Source organism: Pectinophora gossypiella, chromosome 27, assembly GCF_024362695.1.
Source record: "Pectinophora gossypiella chromosome 27, ilPecGoss1.1, whole genome shotgun sequence".
Classification (NCBI taxonomy): domain Eukaryota; kingdom Metazoa; phylum Arthropoda; class Insecta; order Lepidoptera; family Gelechiidae; genus Pectinophora; species Pectinophora gossypiella.
In genome coordinates this window covers 444,167-459,490 of record NC_065430.1, presented here as the reverse complement: position 1 = coordinate 459,490, position 15,324 = coordinate 444,167, and the positions used below count along the sequence as shown (strand labels likewise).

At 36.5% G+C, this 15,324-nt stretch overlaps 2 protein-coding genes across 11 annotated transcripts in view; one reads left to right on the top strand and one right to left on the bottom strand.

The window, feature by feature from the left end:
• LOC126378776 (T-complex protein 1 subunit eta) overlaps positions 1-15,324 on the top strand; it is a 299,946-nt gene that overhangs the window by 35,472 nt on the left and 249,150 nt on the right. The window lies entirely within an intron of this gene.
• LOC126378771 (spectrin alpha chain) overlaps positions 283-15,324 on the bottom strand; it is a 174,234-nt gene continuing 159,192 nt past the window's right edge. For 7 of the 8 annotated variants that reach the window (XM_050027158.1, XM_050027152.1, XM_050027156.1 and 4 more), the window contains 5 exons: positions 10,958-11,088; positions 9,837-9,992; positions 7,926-8,216; positions 3,134-3,218; positions 283-2,914 (listed from right to left, as the gene is read on the bottom strand). In XM_050027158.1, coding sequence (XP_049883115.1) covers positions 2,806-2,914; positions 3,134-3,218; positions 7,926-8,216; positions 9,837-9,992; positions 10,958-11,088 — 772 coding nt within the window. In that variant the 3' untranslated portion in view covers positions 283-2,805. The remainder of the gene's footprint in view (positions 2,915-3,133; positions 3,219-7,925; positions 8,217-9,836; positions 9,993-10,957; positions 11,089-15,324) is intronic. The other variant, XM_050027159.1, reaches the window with a different exon arrangement.

Below are 15,324 nucleotides of genomic sequence, written 5' to 3'. Positions count from 1 at the left end.
CGGGCATAACTTCGTCGTTTGTGAACCGATTTTTTCTACTTGTAGGACTTACTTCAAGAAGTAAGCTGTCTAATGTTACAGTTAATTCCTCGTTTACAGTTACTCCGCCTAGCGAAACCATTTTGTTTTTATTTTAAATTGCAATAATGTCAAATGGCATCTGACAAGGGAGTCTTAACAATACGATTTTTATTATACCTACAGCCTAACAAAATAAAGTAAACCAATTGAAACTAAAACCCGGCTGAGCCTTTTCAGGAACTTTTTAATAAAAAACAAAAATAATTATAGAAAAAAATAATATATTTCACATTATTAATAATTACTATGGATACTACAATAGCGACATAGATTGGACAAGAAAAAAATATATAGTGAAGAAAAAAAACAGCTTAAGACAACTTTATAAGTACAAGAAATAGCACTTTAGGTTAAGCATAGTTTTTTTTATATGTCGGCCATTTTGGATGGCTACTTTTGCTATGAGTTTTGTTTATTTATAAAAATGAGTACAAAAATGACATTTGCCATGTCATTTTGACAGAAAAAACTGAATAATTCGCCATCGGATTATAACAACTAACAAATATATAATATAATAATAATAAACTTGAAAAAATCAACATTAAACAACAACTATTTCAGGTGGATATTATTGTACTTTAAGAGGAGATTAGGAGAGCGAACAGCTAATAAAACTAATTGACGTTTTTAGAATGGATTTCGTTGGCAAGAGATTTGAGACTATACAGCCAATAAGGTTTAGACCTTATGTCTCAGTGGCGCCATTTAGTGAACGTCGCTATCCTCTGATTATCTCTGTTACGAGGTGGATAATATTGACACAAAATTACATTTATGTCAATATAAAACAAATTAAATCCGACGGCGAAACATTAAGACTTATAAACATGTTTTTAAAAGGCAATGAATTGATATTAACGTTACAACAAAATGTCCTTACTAAATAAAAATAAAATAAAGAAAAAAATATTATAATAGTGATGTCCGTAGAGCAAAAAAATGGCAAAGACATATCTTAGATTATGCAAGCTAACTTTTAATATTTTAACAAAAAGTATTATGATAAAAATGACGATTAAATACGAAATAATGGCGCTTACTATGAAAACTAGATTATAACACTTTTTTATTGTCAATGAATTATTGCTTTACGATTTTTTTTAATAATGAATTAAAAAATTGGTCCCTTTTATTACTTTTAATAGTCTTAAAAAGTCTTTTTTTAAGCCAATTAACACTTTTTTATTGTCAAATAATTATTGCTTTACGATTTTAAAGATTTTTTTATTGGTCATACTAATATGTCATTAGAAAATTGGTCTGGCCTAAAGGACTTGATTCCAGGCCATAACTTTAGAAATAAAAGTAAATTGGTCCCTTTTATTACTTTTTTATAGTCTTAAAAAGTCTTTTATAAGCCAATGTTTGAAACAATTGAGGGAATGTCAAAATCTATATACGTTATACAGTGTATATAATATAATATTAAACAGTATAATAGTTTTAAAGCGACATACATGCATTATTGGGTAAATATGTACTGTTAGGTAACCTATTGTTGCATGATATAATCGCTTAAATTTATTTTTATTTAGTACCAAAAATGTGTACTACAGAACGTCCAGTTTAGTACAATTGGTGATTATATTTTAAGTTTAGAATAGCTTCAATGCGCGCCACGACAAATATCTGTCAAGGTACAGAAGCCAGTGTTGTGACGTTCACTAGCATAGCGATGTAACAGTCGAGATAGGACGATCGATTCTGGTCTATATAACAACACTTACCTACTTTCAGTGTTCTAGATGACAACCTAGTGAAATGATTTGCTTTTTCTTCGAAACTTTAACAAGACTAATTTGTATGAAAATAGTTATATTCTCATCATTGCCATCGATAAAATATATTTTAATGTTACATAATTCTAAATGTAACTTCGTAAAGTTAAAAAGAAAATTGAGATTGATTTTTGATCAACCAAAAATGGATTTTAGTTCTAGATTCAGCATTTTATAATTTATTTTCGAACTCAGTCATCTACCTAATAAGGCATAAACAGCAACGCAATTGCGCGCTAACAAACGTCCAACACAGTTTATATAAACTGGACTAAATACACATTCTAGTTATTAAACAAAAATGAACATAGTAAGCCAAAGGCTAAATTTCACATTGATCAAGGCACATTTTAATAACAACAGCAAAAAATCTTCGTTAATATAAAACAAGGTTGTACATATGTACAAATTCAAAAGGCCACAATCGAAAATAGCTAGATTCCAGAGCTATAACAATTATTAAAAAAAAAAACCAATACAAAATGGCGGTTTAAAAATACCATCTAACTTTCTTATTATTTTACTAAATCCTACAACTTTCCTTTAATATACGTAAATTGTAAACCTTTTCGAATTAAAATATCGTTTAATAAATGTATAATCATTAAGTTTAAAAATGCATTATTTTGCTTTTCATAATTATTTTGACGTTAAATTCTTTCCCGCCAAATCTTTTAGAGTATGTTGTTGATGGTCGCGTAAAGAAAATTAAACTTAAAAACGATAAAAATTGAATTTTTCGACACGAATTGAAAGAAATAATACAGAAAAAAAATACGCGTACGTAACCGATAAACATTTTCAATTAATTTCGACAAGAAATTATTATTTATTTCCATTTTAGCGCGAGTTTAATTGAGCGTCAAAAACATACTCCTCGGTGTTTTTTTCTGTCACTGTTTTTGGCATGGCAAAGGTACGTAAAGCCAACAGCCAGGTGGTATTACATGTGACTCTGGGGTCTCTTCTTGCGGCTAAACAGTCCCCCGAAGACGCCTTTCTTATCTTTCTTGTCCTTGCTTGTCACTGACAGTTCGGATTCGCCTGAAGACCTGTACAAGAAAAAAGAGTTGCAATTAATACTTGTGGCAGATTTCGCCGGCTGTCCGGCCAAGCCAAAAAAAGTAAAAAAATATGATTTCTTTTTTGCGCATATAAAAGTAAGTGCGCAATGCAAACAAATATCTAATAGCAATATATATTTAAATGAATTGCTCCGATGTGGCAATTTTAACCCCGATGGTCTTCTTATACCCTGGATTTAAACGTACCTGGATGCCGGCCGCTGATCCAGCGCCGGGGAGCCTCCGCTACCGGCCACCGACGCAGGCCGGGCTCCGCTGTTGCCTCCATACGCTATAACACACATTACAAGTTACAAACACGTCACATTCGTGCCTATTCTCTCGGACACAGTGGCCCTGACTCCTGCAGACACTTCCTAAATTTATTTTAAGTTATACCGACAGTTTAAGTTAGACCGAGACAGGTAACCGAGAGGGTTAACATTTATTGAACACACGTCAAAATTTCTGCCTCAAATTGACGTGTGTTCCATAAATGTTATGACTCTCGATTACCCGTCCCTTTCCTTTTCGGCGGATAAGAAAATGACAGGTATAACTTAAAATAAAATTAGGTGGTGTGTACTGGAATCAGCACCAATTTCAACTTAATTTTAATTTGACAGCTCTTGAACTAGCGCCGTCCTTCACTTACAACAAGTGTAAGAAAGGGACAGAGCTAGTTTAAGTTTTGTCAAATTAAGATTAAATTAAGTTGATTGTTGCCCGAATTGGCGCCATTATATCATCGTATTATTCAGAAACACACTAAAAAGTCAATATCAAAGCTAGGATACAAATGCGAGGTGTTAGTCACATCGTAACGAAAACTGATTCAGACCATGATTCGTGGAATTTTCCGTTGCAAATTCAAAATAATAAAAAACCGAACATTTTCATGAATTTTCTGACAGAAAACGCTTGATTCAAACCAGAATCATGGTCTAAATCATCCCCCTCAGTATTCGTTACGATGTAACTAACACCCTGTATGAAATAAAACAACTTTATAAAAAAAAAAAATGGCGGTGTACATCATTCGTGCCGTTTAATGGCAATAGGTTCGTCCCCTATTACATGGGACTTAAACAAAGCTGGTGAGGAGTGGGTAAATATACTATACAGGGTGTTAGTGACATCGTAACGAATACTGGGGGGAGGGGGGGGATGATTCAGACCATGATTCTGAGTTGATATCAAGTGGAATTTTCCGTCGCAAAATTCACGTTTCTTTTTTCAATTCTATCTTTTGCGATCCAAAATTCAGAATAATAAGCTAAATCCGACCCCTCAGTATTCGTTACGATGTCACTAACACCCTGTATATACCTCTATCTACTCTTACAGGCGTGATGTTATGTTTTGACAAAATATCAACGAAGGTTTATTTCAGTAACATAAACATAACATTAGCTCAAGACTATAATTTACGGTCACGAGCATTAATATGTATACACTTTGGTACCATGTCACATTAACTTTTTTGACAAATTGAACTGTAAGTCTCACTAAATGTCAAATATGTTAGTGCGACAGAGTCCTAAAGTGGGTACATTATATTGCTCATGACTGTACTAGTCAGAGGTACGTCCATCGCGAGATAAACTAAGTACCCACACGTCACCGAGCGTTCTATTTCATTTAGTAAAATTGTTTTATTTCAAAGTATTAATGATAAATTTCTACAAAACTGTATTTATAACCTAAAAAAGCTCAACAAACACCCAACACCACAAAAACAAAGGCGCAAAACAAAAAACAAACATGAAATAGCTACAAGAAATACACAAAATTATGATAAATAAAATATGAATAAGAAGGAATCTGAAAAAAAGATAAAGACAGATTTTTGAAATAGAGTTAAAATATCAACAAACTTTACAAATACTAATAATTATTAATAAAATTAAAAAAAAAAGAAAATAATTAATTGATAAAAATAATTAAATAAAAATTAAATTAATTATTTTTTATGTAATTAATTATTATTTATTAATTATTTGTCTGTAATGTTTAAGTTTAAAAAAGTTATTCTCTAAAAAAATAAAGATAAAAAGAACAGGGTCAGAGCCATATTAAAAACGCAATATTGCAATTTGCCGTTTGTTGCGCACTTATTTTTATATGCGCAAATGTCAAATTGCAATATTGCCTTTTTAGATGAATTGCTTCGAGGAGGTCTTTTTAACCCTCTCAGAAAGAAGATTTTTTTTTTTTTTTGTTTGTTGATATTATAACTATAACGAAAAAGACGGATGTCATAGCAATCCGTTTAAAGTATATAATATAACGTTTACATAGCCAATTAAAAGTAAAAAAATATTGACAATAAATCAAAATAAAACTATAAAAAACAAAGATGGCGCGAAATCCAAGCGAAGCTACCGTGAGAGCGTGAGAGAGCGAGACAGCGCTATACACGCCACACAAGATAGAAAGAGACATACATTGTACCCGGTGTAAGACGTAAAGCAGGTGGCTTGATCCTGAGGCGTGCTCGGAATTAAAAGTTTTAACAGATTTTTTTCTTAAATATGTGTGATGTTTTTTAATATTTTTTTAAGTATATTAATAATTATACATTTTTCTTAATCGATGTTGAAACAAGGAGACAATAGAATAGAAAATAAATTGAAAAGTTTGAGAAATAAATGATAGATAAATATAAGTCAGTAGGCGCAGCACAGCAACCGTGCCGCACGCCGCGCGACTTATATCGAAGGTTTTGACCAATAGACGCTGCGAATGCTATCTCTATCTACGTGAATAGTCATGATACGGCTATTGTTCAAAACCCTCGATATAATTCGCACCAAGCGCGACGCAGTTGCTGTGCCGCGGGAACTGTTTTTTCTAACTGCAACATATTTATGTAATATAAAGTTAGCGCACACTTCTGAAATGGCGGTAAAAAACAATTTTTTTGACAATAGAATTTAACTCAATTTTCAATACATAAATTGATGCCGATTCTAGCAGAAATTTAATTTAATTTTAAGTTACACTTATCATTTTAATATTCGCCATAAAGGAAAGGGACAGACGATTAAGAGCTGTTAATTTTAAAATTATAATAAATATAATATATTTTATATTTATTGTTTTTGATATTATATATTTATATTAATATATTTTTTATATATATTGTTAAAGTAAAAATAGGTAAGTAAAAACTCGGGCGTATCAAATGGGTATATCCCTGATATGCAATCCGTTTGTCGTGCACTGTCAACTTAACTCGGTTAGGCTTAAAAGTCGTGCAGCCAAACCAATAAATAACTAATTATATTTTTTATAATATTTTTTGTTTATTTAATTATATAAATCATGACTCGTAAGTGCGCGCTAACCCTTAAAGTTAAAAAAAAAGATGAACTAACTACTTAATTACTTATAATTTTTTCATACAATAAAATAAAAATAAGGAAAAAAGAAGAAAACAGAAAAACGGTGCTTAAAAACACTAAATACTTTATAGACAGAAGCTTGCTGTGTAGGTATATTGTAGATAAGGCGATATTTTGTATTGTTTGTTTTAAATAAAATAAATGCATATTATAATGATCAGAGTAAAACACCCAGTGATAAAAAGATCATGACGAGAAAGTGTATGTAAAATATTTTTGTTTTAATATACAGGGTGTTAGTGACATCGTAACGAAAACATTGAGGGATGATTCGGACTTTGATCCTGAGTTGATATTAAGTGGAATTTTCCGTCGCAAAATTATGGAACTGAAAATAATTTACAAAACATTAATGTTTCGACAGGAAATTCCAATTGATATCAACTCAGAATCATGGTCTGAATCATCCCCCTCAGTATTCGTTACGGTGTCACTAACACCTGTATAGGTAAAGCTTTTTTTTATAGACGACGCCACTTTTTATCAACTACAAATATTTTTTTTCACAGTGAAGTTTCTGTCTAATGAAATAACTAAAAAGTTATAAAAGTAATTATACACAATAATATATTATTCTAACTACTTAAATATAACAGCTACATGTTAGTCAAAAAGTGAGAAAATTAAAGAAACAAAAAGTAAGAAAAGAAACTACAAATTAAAAAAAAATAGATAGACAAGGTAAACAATTTACTTTTTTTTTTTTTCTTCTGGCTTCCGCGGCTAGCGATATGCCAATGACAAATCTTGAGTGATCTTAGTCTTCAATAATAATTATCGTGGTATCATTGTGGCATTTCATATTGTTACTGTGCAGTCGTTAAAAACGAGGAAACTTTTCAATAATAAAATATACCGGATAGGAACGGAATTTGGAAAAGGTGAGGATCAGGAGAGGAATAATAATAAAATAATAATAATAAAAAAAAAAAAAAAAAAACAATTTACTGATGCATGGAGAAAGATAAAAAAATAGGTTTTTTATCGTTACGTCGTATTGGTGTGTTAAATATTTTTATGTTTTTTTTTATCCACTAGAAAAACTATTATCTTTAACTGTCATAATTTATTTTCAGACAAATCACGGCTACCCCCGGGAGGTACCTATTTATTTAAAATGTAAAATATATATTTTTTAAATAAAGCCGGTTTTCATTTAAAATATTTATTTAAAATAAAGGTGCTGATTCTAGTAATTCTATTATAAATTATTCTATTATTATTTACTAATTTTATTTTATTTACTAATTATTCTATTTTTCATTATTGATTGTTACGTCTAATTTTATTTTAAATTATACCTGTCAGTTTGTTATCCTTCGAAAAGGGAAGGAAATGTCTGAATGTTTACATTTTTATTTATTTATATAGTTAGACAGTTAAAGTTTTATAATTATTTTTTATTATATAATGGGTGTAAGTTAAAAAACCTAATCATTTTTTTTCTTCGCCCATTTAAGGGACAGGCTAAGATCACGACACCATGCTGCCTAGTCATCAGTAAGTATTACCTTGTCAATCTGTCAAATCTACATCACTAAAAAAGCGCCAAATCTACTTTTTAAAAAACCATCTCTTCTTCTTAGACTGACCGAGTTCACTCGCCGTGTAGAAATGCGATGTCGTCTCTACATTCTGCCAATTGTTATTCTGGAAACCTTGTGTCGTATTCTGTGGTACATTTTGCATGTTTTGCGTATTTTGGTGCCAACTCGGGTTCCTGTTGACATCTTGGTGCCTCATGCGTTGTTGGTAGCTGTTTACCAACGCAGTGACGGACTGTTTTTCTGGATTGTTGCGTTCTGATTGGCTGCTGCGTTCGGGTAATGCCGGCGGGCGATCGGGCGGGCCCGACAGCGGCAGCGGCGGCGCGGCGAATTCCGCTGTTTTTTGAGGTTAGTTTATAAGGGCCATATTACATTTTTTCAAACGCGCATTGACAAAGTACCGACGAAGTACAAGTACAGTCATGAACACTATCATATACCCACTTTAGATCCCTGTCGCACTATCATATTTGACATTTAATGACACTTACGGTTTAATTTGTCACAAAAGTTACCATCTCACTAACTTTTGTGACAAATTAAACCGTGTCAAAGTGTCTACATATTAGTACTCGTGACCGTACAGAAAAATCGAGCTTATTATTACTGTACTGTGATCGTTATTTGTACGATCACTTGCTGATTGACAAAACTTTGCAAAATTATTAACGACTGACAGCGTTTAAAAAGATCGACTTAACTATTACTGCACTACGATCAAAATTTTAATGGGCCATATTCTGTCTGCCAAAAAGCCAAGGTTTGTGGTCAATCTTTTGACAAACTGTATATGACCCTACAAATAAAGATCACAGTGTAATGATAATAAGGTCGATTATTCATATTCGATTTTCATTACTTACGATAAACATTTTCTTTTTTCTATTTCACTTATTTATGAATTTTAATCAAGAAAAAACGTAATAATATGTCAGACATTTTATCACGTTTTTCTATGACGTCACAGTGTGCTTTTCATACAAGCTCCATAGTAATTTCGTGTTTTGACGTTTAGTAAAAAGTAACTGATTTGACTAGTTGGAATCTAGCCTATTAAATACATACGTATTTGGACGACAAACACAATGACAGGACATAACAAAACATTGACGTGAACCCAAAATTACCATAAATAAAAAAAAAATGTTCGTTGACACTTAATACAAATCGAAGACTATTTTTAGGATGGTATTATTCGAGACTGCCCTCAAGATCATGTCAATGTGACAGTTCTCATATAAAAACAGAGACTTGAGCACGATCTTGAGGGCAGTCTCAGCTGAGATTAGTTTATTAATACCACCCTAATACCAATTTTGAATAAAATATAGCCCGCACAACGAAAGAAGTCTACGGATTTTTGAAACTAATTGACAAGTCCTAATGCGGATAAAAACTGCCAATTTCTTCCACCAGGTGTCGCTACTGTTGAATTCTCTTAAATTTTGTCAGTTACCCGTACTATTCTACTTCTATCGTGTGGGTTGCGAGGTGGATGACCAACCTTATCAACCCTGGTGTCAGGGTTATTATTGAGCCGCCAAAGGCAGGACGTGACTCAAGTAACGACTACTTACTTACACCAGTAAGTTGTAACCGGGACCAACTGATTAACGTGCCTTCCGTAGCACGGATCATCGTACTTCTGGAAAATTAGGTGATCTGCCTGTAGTCATGTTAGGGGCCTATGGCGGCTCAGTAATAACCCTGACTCCTGGGTTGATGGGGTTGGTAATCCACCTTACAATCCACACGATAGAAGAAGAAGAGTCTGCAATATCCTAACCAAACTAGGGATCACAAAGTGATTTGTCCCCACCGGGCTTCGAACCCGGGACCTCCGGATCGTGAGCGCTCAACCGCTGGACCACGGAGGCCGTTTACAGGATGTCAGTGGCTGGTATTATCTTTAAGTCTCCGGTTTGTATTAAGGCGTTTTACCTTCCGTCAGCTTACCTTCCCGCTGGCTTTTCAAGAACTCTGCATTGATGTCTCGTCCGTTGGAGAAACGTGAACGTCCCCACGCGCTGCTCTCGGCCTGCGCTGACTGGCGGAGGACCACGTCCTCCTCTGGCGGCTGCCGGGGTGGTAGCGATGGGAGGACCGACGATTCTGTAGAGAGAGGGTTTCATTTTATTTTAAGCACACTCCACACAAAAGTCTATTTTTAACCGTGTCCCGCCTAACGCGAAGTGCGTACGGTCACGAGAATTAATATGTATGTAGGAAAGTGAGAATGCTATGGAAGGATAATGAATGGGAACTTGATTGTTTATGGTATGAAAGGAGGATGGTTAATGAATGGGACGTAAGGCAGTTTTAAAAAAGTAAGAAAGTGGTGCGATGTCGGACGGGTGAGATGATTATGCTTATAAGGTGTGTGCACTAAGATGCTATTGGTAGCTCCCACCCACCGAACTGATTACTACGGCCAGTCTTTTACTGTGCAAGCTGTGCGCTTATGGAACTCCTTACCTGCTTCCATCTGAGTCGCTAACTCTCTTCAGAGCTTCAAAAACCAGTTGCGAGCTCATTTTGAATCCTTATGTGGATATTCTTAGGATATTACTATTATGTATGATGTATTTTATTTATTTCAATACCTGTCTTGTATGTGTGTGTATGGCCTATTATTTATTATTATAGTTTTCTTTAGATTATGGTTAGGTATATTTTTAGTATATATGGATTATATTAAATTGAGTATTTATTAATATACGTATAGTATAGAGTATTGATTATATTAACTTTAGTTTTACTTTTAGGTATTTATTTATTTAGTTTTTGTTGCACCATCCCGCATCCAAGTTGTAAATGTTTGTTTCCTTTTGTCGGTTGTCTGGAAGAAATTGCTCTAGAGCAATAAGGCCGCCCAAATTGTACTGTATTCATGTGTTATGTCTGATTGTTGAAATTTTAGTTCTGTGCAATAAAGTATATTTGATTTGATTTGTGTGTGTGTATAAAAACGGGCGTATTCGAGGCTCGTTGTTGGCTATCCCTATATTTGTACAATATCAACCTGCTTTTATGTGTCTGTTCGTGTCTACCTGTGTGTCTGTCTGTGTCTATCTTACCAATATTCCTGTCGGGCGTGTTCGAGGCTCGTTGTTGGCTGTTCCTGTGCTCCTGCAGTATCTCGGCCTGTGTGCGCGGCTTGCGTTGTGGCTCCGGCGACGAGGCCGCTGATGATGACGACGAAGCGTTCCTGTTGGGCAAATTGGATTGTCAATCTAGGTAATTGATGTGGAATCGAATCTAGGTAATCGATAGGTAAGTAAGTAAGTAAAAAGTTTATTTCTAAAAAGAATATATAACAAAAGACATTTGGTTTGTACATAAAATTTTTGAGAAGAGGCTGGTGCCTAAACTAGGTAAAACCTGTCATATAGGACACCAGGTCTCCAGTTCCAGATATTAAACATTAAAATTTACAGTTATGAAAAATTTGCAGAGCAGCTAGTAGATAATACAGTAAAAGAGTAAAATTAAAGAAAGTAAAATAATAAATTTCAATGTGTATGAATGTGTGTGTGAGTGAGCGTGTGTGTGATAGTGGACGTGAGAGTATGGTGAATCGATCGTCCGAGAGACCTCCGCCAGGTCTTGATTTGTGTTCTAAATATTCCAAATTAATTAAAAATATCCTAATTTTTATTTATGGAGGCGACATTATCTGTAATAAAATGCCATGTCAAATATATGTAACTGTTGTACATGAATACATTATTTATTTATTTATTTTATTTATATATTTATTATTATAAAACTGACACATGCGTATGATAGGATTGAGTCCCTTTGTGTCCGAAGTTACGCAGCCAGAAAGTGAGGTCACGCTAAGCCTTGAGATTGTGGTCAAACGCGAGCCTACATAAAAAAAAGCAATCAATTATGTTACAATTGCCGGGCAGAGATCGCTGATGGCTGTATAGCTGTGGTGTGCTGTACCGATGATAAAAGCTGAGCTGTGCTGTGCTGATAGAATTTAAGCTGAGCTGAGCTGTTATTTATTATTACGCAATTATTTTATTTAACAATCAAAATAATACTCCTTGGTGGAATATAGTTGGTATAATCTAGCAAGGAGGCTCAATATTAAATTGATACAGGCATAATTGAAACTTGTTACGTTCGGTACATTTTTAGTCTGTGGTTTTAAAAAGAAAAGGGTGAATTCTTTGTTGTTAGTTTTTGATGGCGGCAATTGAAAAACTTGTTAAATAAATAATGGCGCAATTATACACATAAAAACTATTTCGTATTTAATTCAGCATCTCCTCTTACATTCAGAAGCGGGATAAAGTTAAGTACACGCCTAGTTATAATTTTTAATCAAATTTTTAGATAATTAAAATTGGTCAGATTTTTTTGTAAAGCAAGCTTCATGTTGATTATTTTGTAATAGGTACCAAATTTGTAACCGTGTTTATTTTTAGTAAAGGATAAAAAAAAAGTGTTACACTTAAAGACTAAGGTAATGTAACGCAATATTTTTCTGCGAGATTTCAGAACAATGGATGAACCGCCTGGTAACAAAAGTCGGGACCTGTATCGACCGAGGCTCCTGACTCCTGGCACCAAGGAGACACGCAGTGTCACCTGTCCAGGCTGCGATCAGCCAGGTCGTGAGCGCATCCTTTTACTGCAAAGGGAGTTTCAACGCGAGCAAGAACGGCTCGCGCTCGCTTTGCAAGAACTTCGCCCCACGCCGATGCGATCGCCGGGGTGAGCAGCATGCTGAGCGTCGGGGTGAGCAGCATGCTGAGCGTCGGGGTGAGCAGCATGCTGAGCGTCGGCCTGAGCCGCATGCAGATCGTCGGGGTGGCTTGCATGCTGTGCGTCGGCCTGAGCCGCATGCGGATCGTCGGGGCGGGCTGCATGCTGGGCGTCGGCCTGAGTCACATGCGGGTCGCCGGGCTGAGCTGCGTGCGCAGCGTCGGCCTGAGCTGCATGCTGAGCATCGGCCTGAGTCACGTGCGGATCGCCGGGCGTGCGGAGCGTCGGCCTGGGCTGCGTGCTGGGCATCGGCCTGAACTGCATGCGGAGCGGCATGCGCAGCGGCAGGGCGGCGCGGGACGGTTAAGGTGACGTACGTGGAGGGATTTTGTGGATATTTCGCATTGAGAGATGGTCTTTCATCGCAGTCTCGAGTGTAGGGCATACAATCAAATATTTCTATTTGGTAACAAACCCAACGTTTGGATTAAAGAAAAAGTAAATTAATGTATCTCGGTATGAAAAAGAATGCTTAAAGATAGTAGTTAGCAGTTTGAGTTTGTAGAGGTGCTGCTACTTATTATGAAAGGGTCACACTTTTCAAACATTGTAATACTGCTATGTAGGCAAGCGTGCGGTGGATTGTATAGTTCATGGTATCCATATAATATAAAAGCGAAAGGTCACGACGTAACAAAATCAAGGTGCTGGGAGTTTTAAATTTTGCATGGGGGTTCCGAAAGGACTGCGTGATGGCGCATGCTGACTCGAGTGATGGACCGACGAAGGTTTGTTCGTTTTAGTAATATAATATAATAATCGTTTATTTACTAAAAAACACAGGTACATTTATAAATAAAACATACAGAGTTACATAACAGTAACAAGACGGATTGCGGCGGTCCCTGCACTGGGCCCGGCTTGTGTCGCAGTGGCCAGGATGCGATTTGTAACGTACCGATGCAATAACCGACGCACGGATCTTAGCCAGATAAAACATAGTGTATATGTAGGTATTATAAAGGTGAAGTAAAGTGTCAAATAAAGAGTAACAGGAGTCTGGCAAGAGATAGAATAAGGCTTTTATGTGAGAAGTGTGCGAGTGTGTGTGGCGTGTGTGTGTGGGGTGGGCGGATGAGTGTGTGGGTGTGTGCGTGGGAGTGGGTGAGAGGGGGAAGGGTTGATGCAAGCGGTTTTCTTTCGGCATAGGAGCCTCTAGTTGTAGTTCAGCTCTTGAAACTAGCTTTGAATCGTTCTTTTTACCTTAGACGTCAATACCTGGAGATTTTATGGGCCGCAGGGCTCGACGTGCCATGTTCTGGAGGTAAGGATGTCGAAAGTATGGATGACGTTTGGTAGAGCTAGTGCTTGCGAGGCCTATGATGGTGATGTGACTTGCAAGCGCGAGGGCAAGGGGAGCGGAGGCACTGTGGACTCGGAGTTGCAGCGGTTCGTCGGATTCCGTGGAGCGTGCGGTGTGCATGTGTGTTCTAATGGCGACTCTGAATATGGAAAGTTAGTGCCGGACTCTCAAAGCCTTCACTTCATTGTATAGGTGTATACCATCTGTGGTGTGTCGATGGGGTTTTCGTGGCATTGCTTTGAGGGCACCTCTTTGGGCTCTCTCAAGGTCCAACATTTGCCAGCACCACTCCAAACTCCAATGCAGTGTGAACGAATAGATTGACTTGGTTTTGTATACCATTGGAAGTGTCTCCCTTTGAGCTGCGCTGCGAAGACGCTTCACTATAAACATGATTTTTCTAATCCTACCGGATAATAAAGGATAGCATGCTTTATTTGTGGGAGAGATTTCTGTCTAACACTACACCTAGGTGCTTGATATTGCGGTGGTATGTACGGACGATTGAGAGTGGTGTGTTTGCTGTTGCTTTGCTCTCTTTGAGGATGATGGACCTGGTAACGGGAGGTTGTGGGCTTGAGTTTTGTAAAATGCTGGATGTTTGGTTTTGGACAGGTTCAGCGTGAGTGGGTTTTTATCTAACTGATTTGCAATAGCATTCATGCTTTCTTGCACTGATTTGTGGATTTGTCCCGGGGAAAGCCTCTGAAGATGATTGCAGTATCGTCAGCGTAGCGTGGGGTCTTGGCATTGTTGGGAGTGGGTTTTACAATGCCAGCCATATAAATGGTAAAATCTCTCCGAAATCCAACGGGGGCTGGTCGCTGGCGGCTCCATCCTCTCTGACACACTGTTTGCGATTGGTGGGGTAGCTTTGGAACCAGTCATGGGCTTTGCCTCTGGTGCGGTGCCGAAGGCCTTCGCAGGATCCATGAGGACACCAAAACAGCGTGGTTTCTGGTCTAGGGCTGGTGAAATGCATTGGGAAGTTCCAAGATTGCATCCTCCGTTGATTTAGCTTTACTAAAGCCAAATTACGTATTTGGGATTAGATTGTTCTTTACGAGGTGTCGAACTACTTTATTTACTAATTTTTCTAACAATTTTGAAGGGAAATAGATAGGTAATTGCTGGGGATGCATTTATCTTCTCTGCCCTTGTAGAGTGCACTTGTTTTCCCGTTCTCTGAGAGAGTGCCCATTGAGAGGCTTAAATTGCATAAGTGGGTGGCTGCAGGATGGCATCCAGTTCGGGGGCGCTATTAAATTTCAGCTCACTAATAGGCATGGGTACTGGTTTCGTTTTCGCTAATCGGGGTCATGAGGAGGAATGCAGGGATGACCCTTGGAGCGCCATATCGGC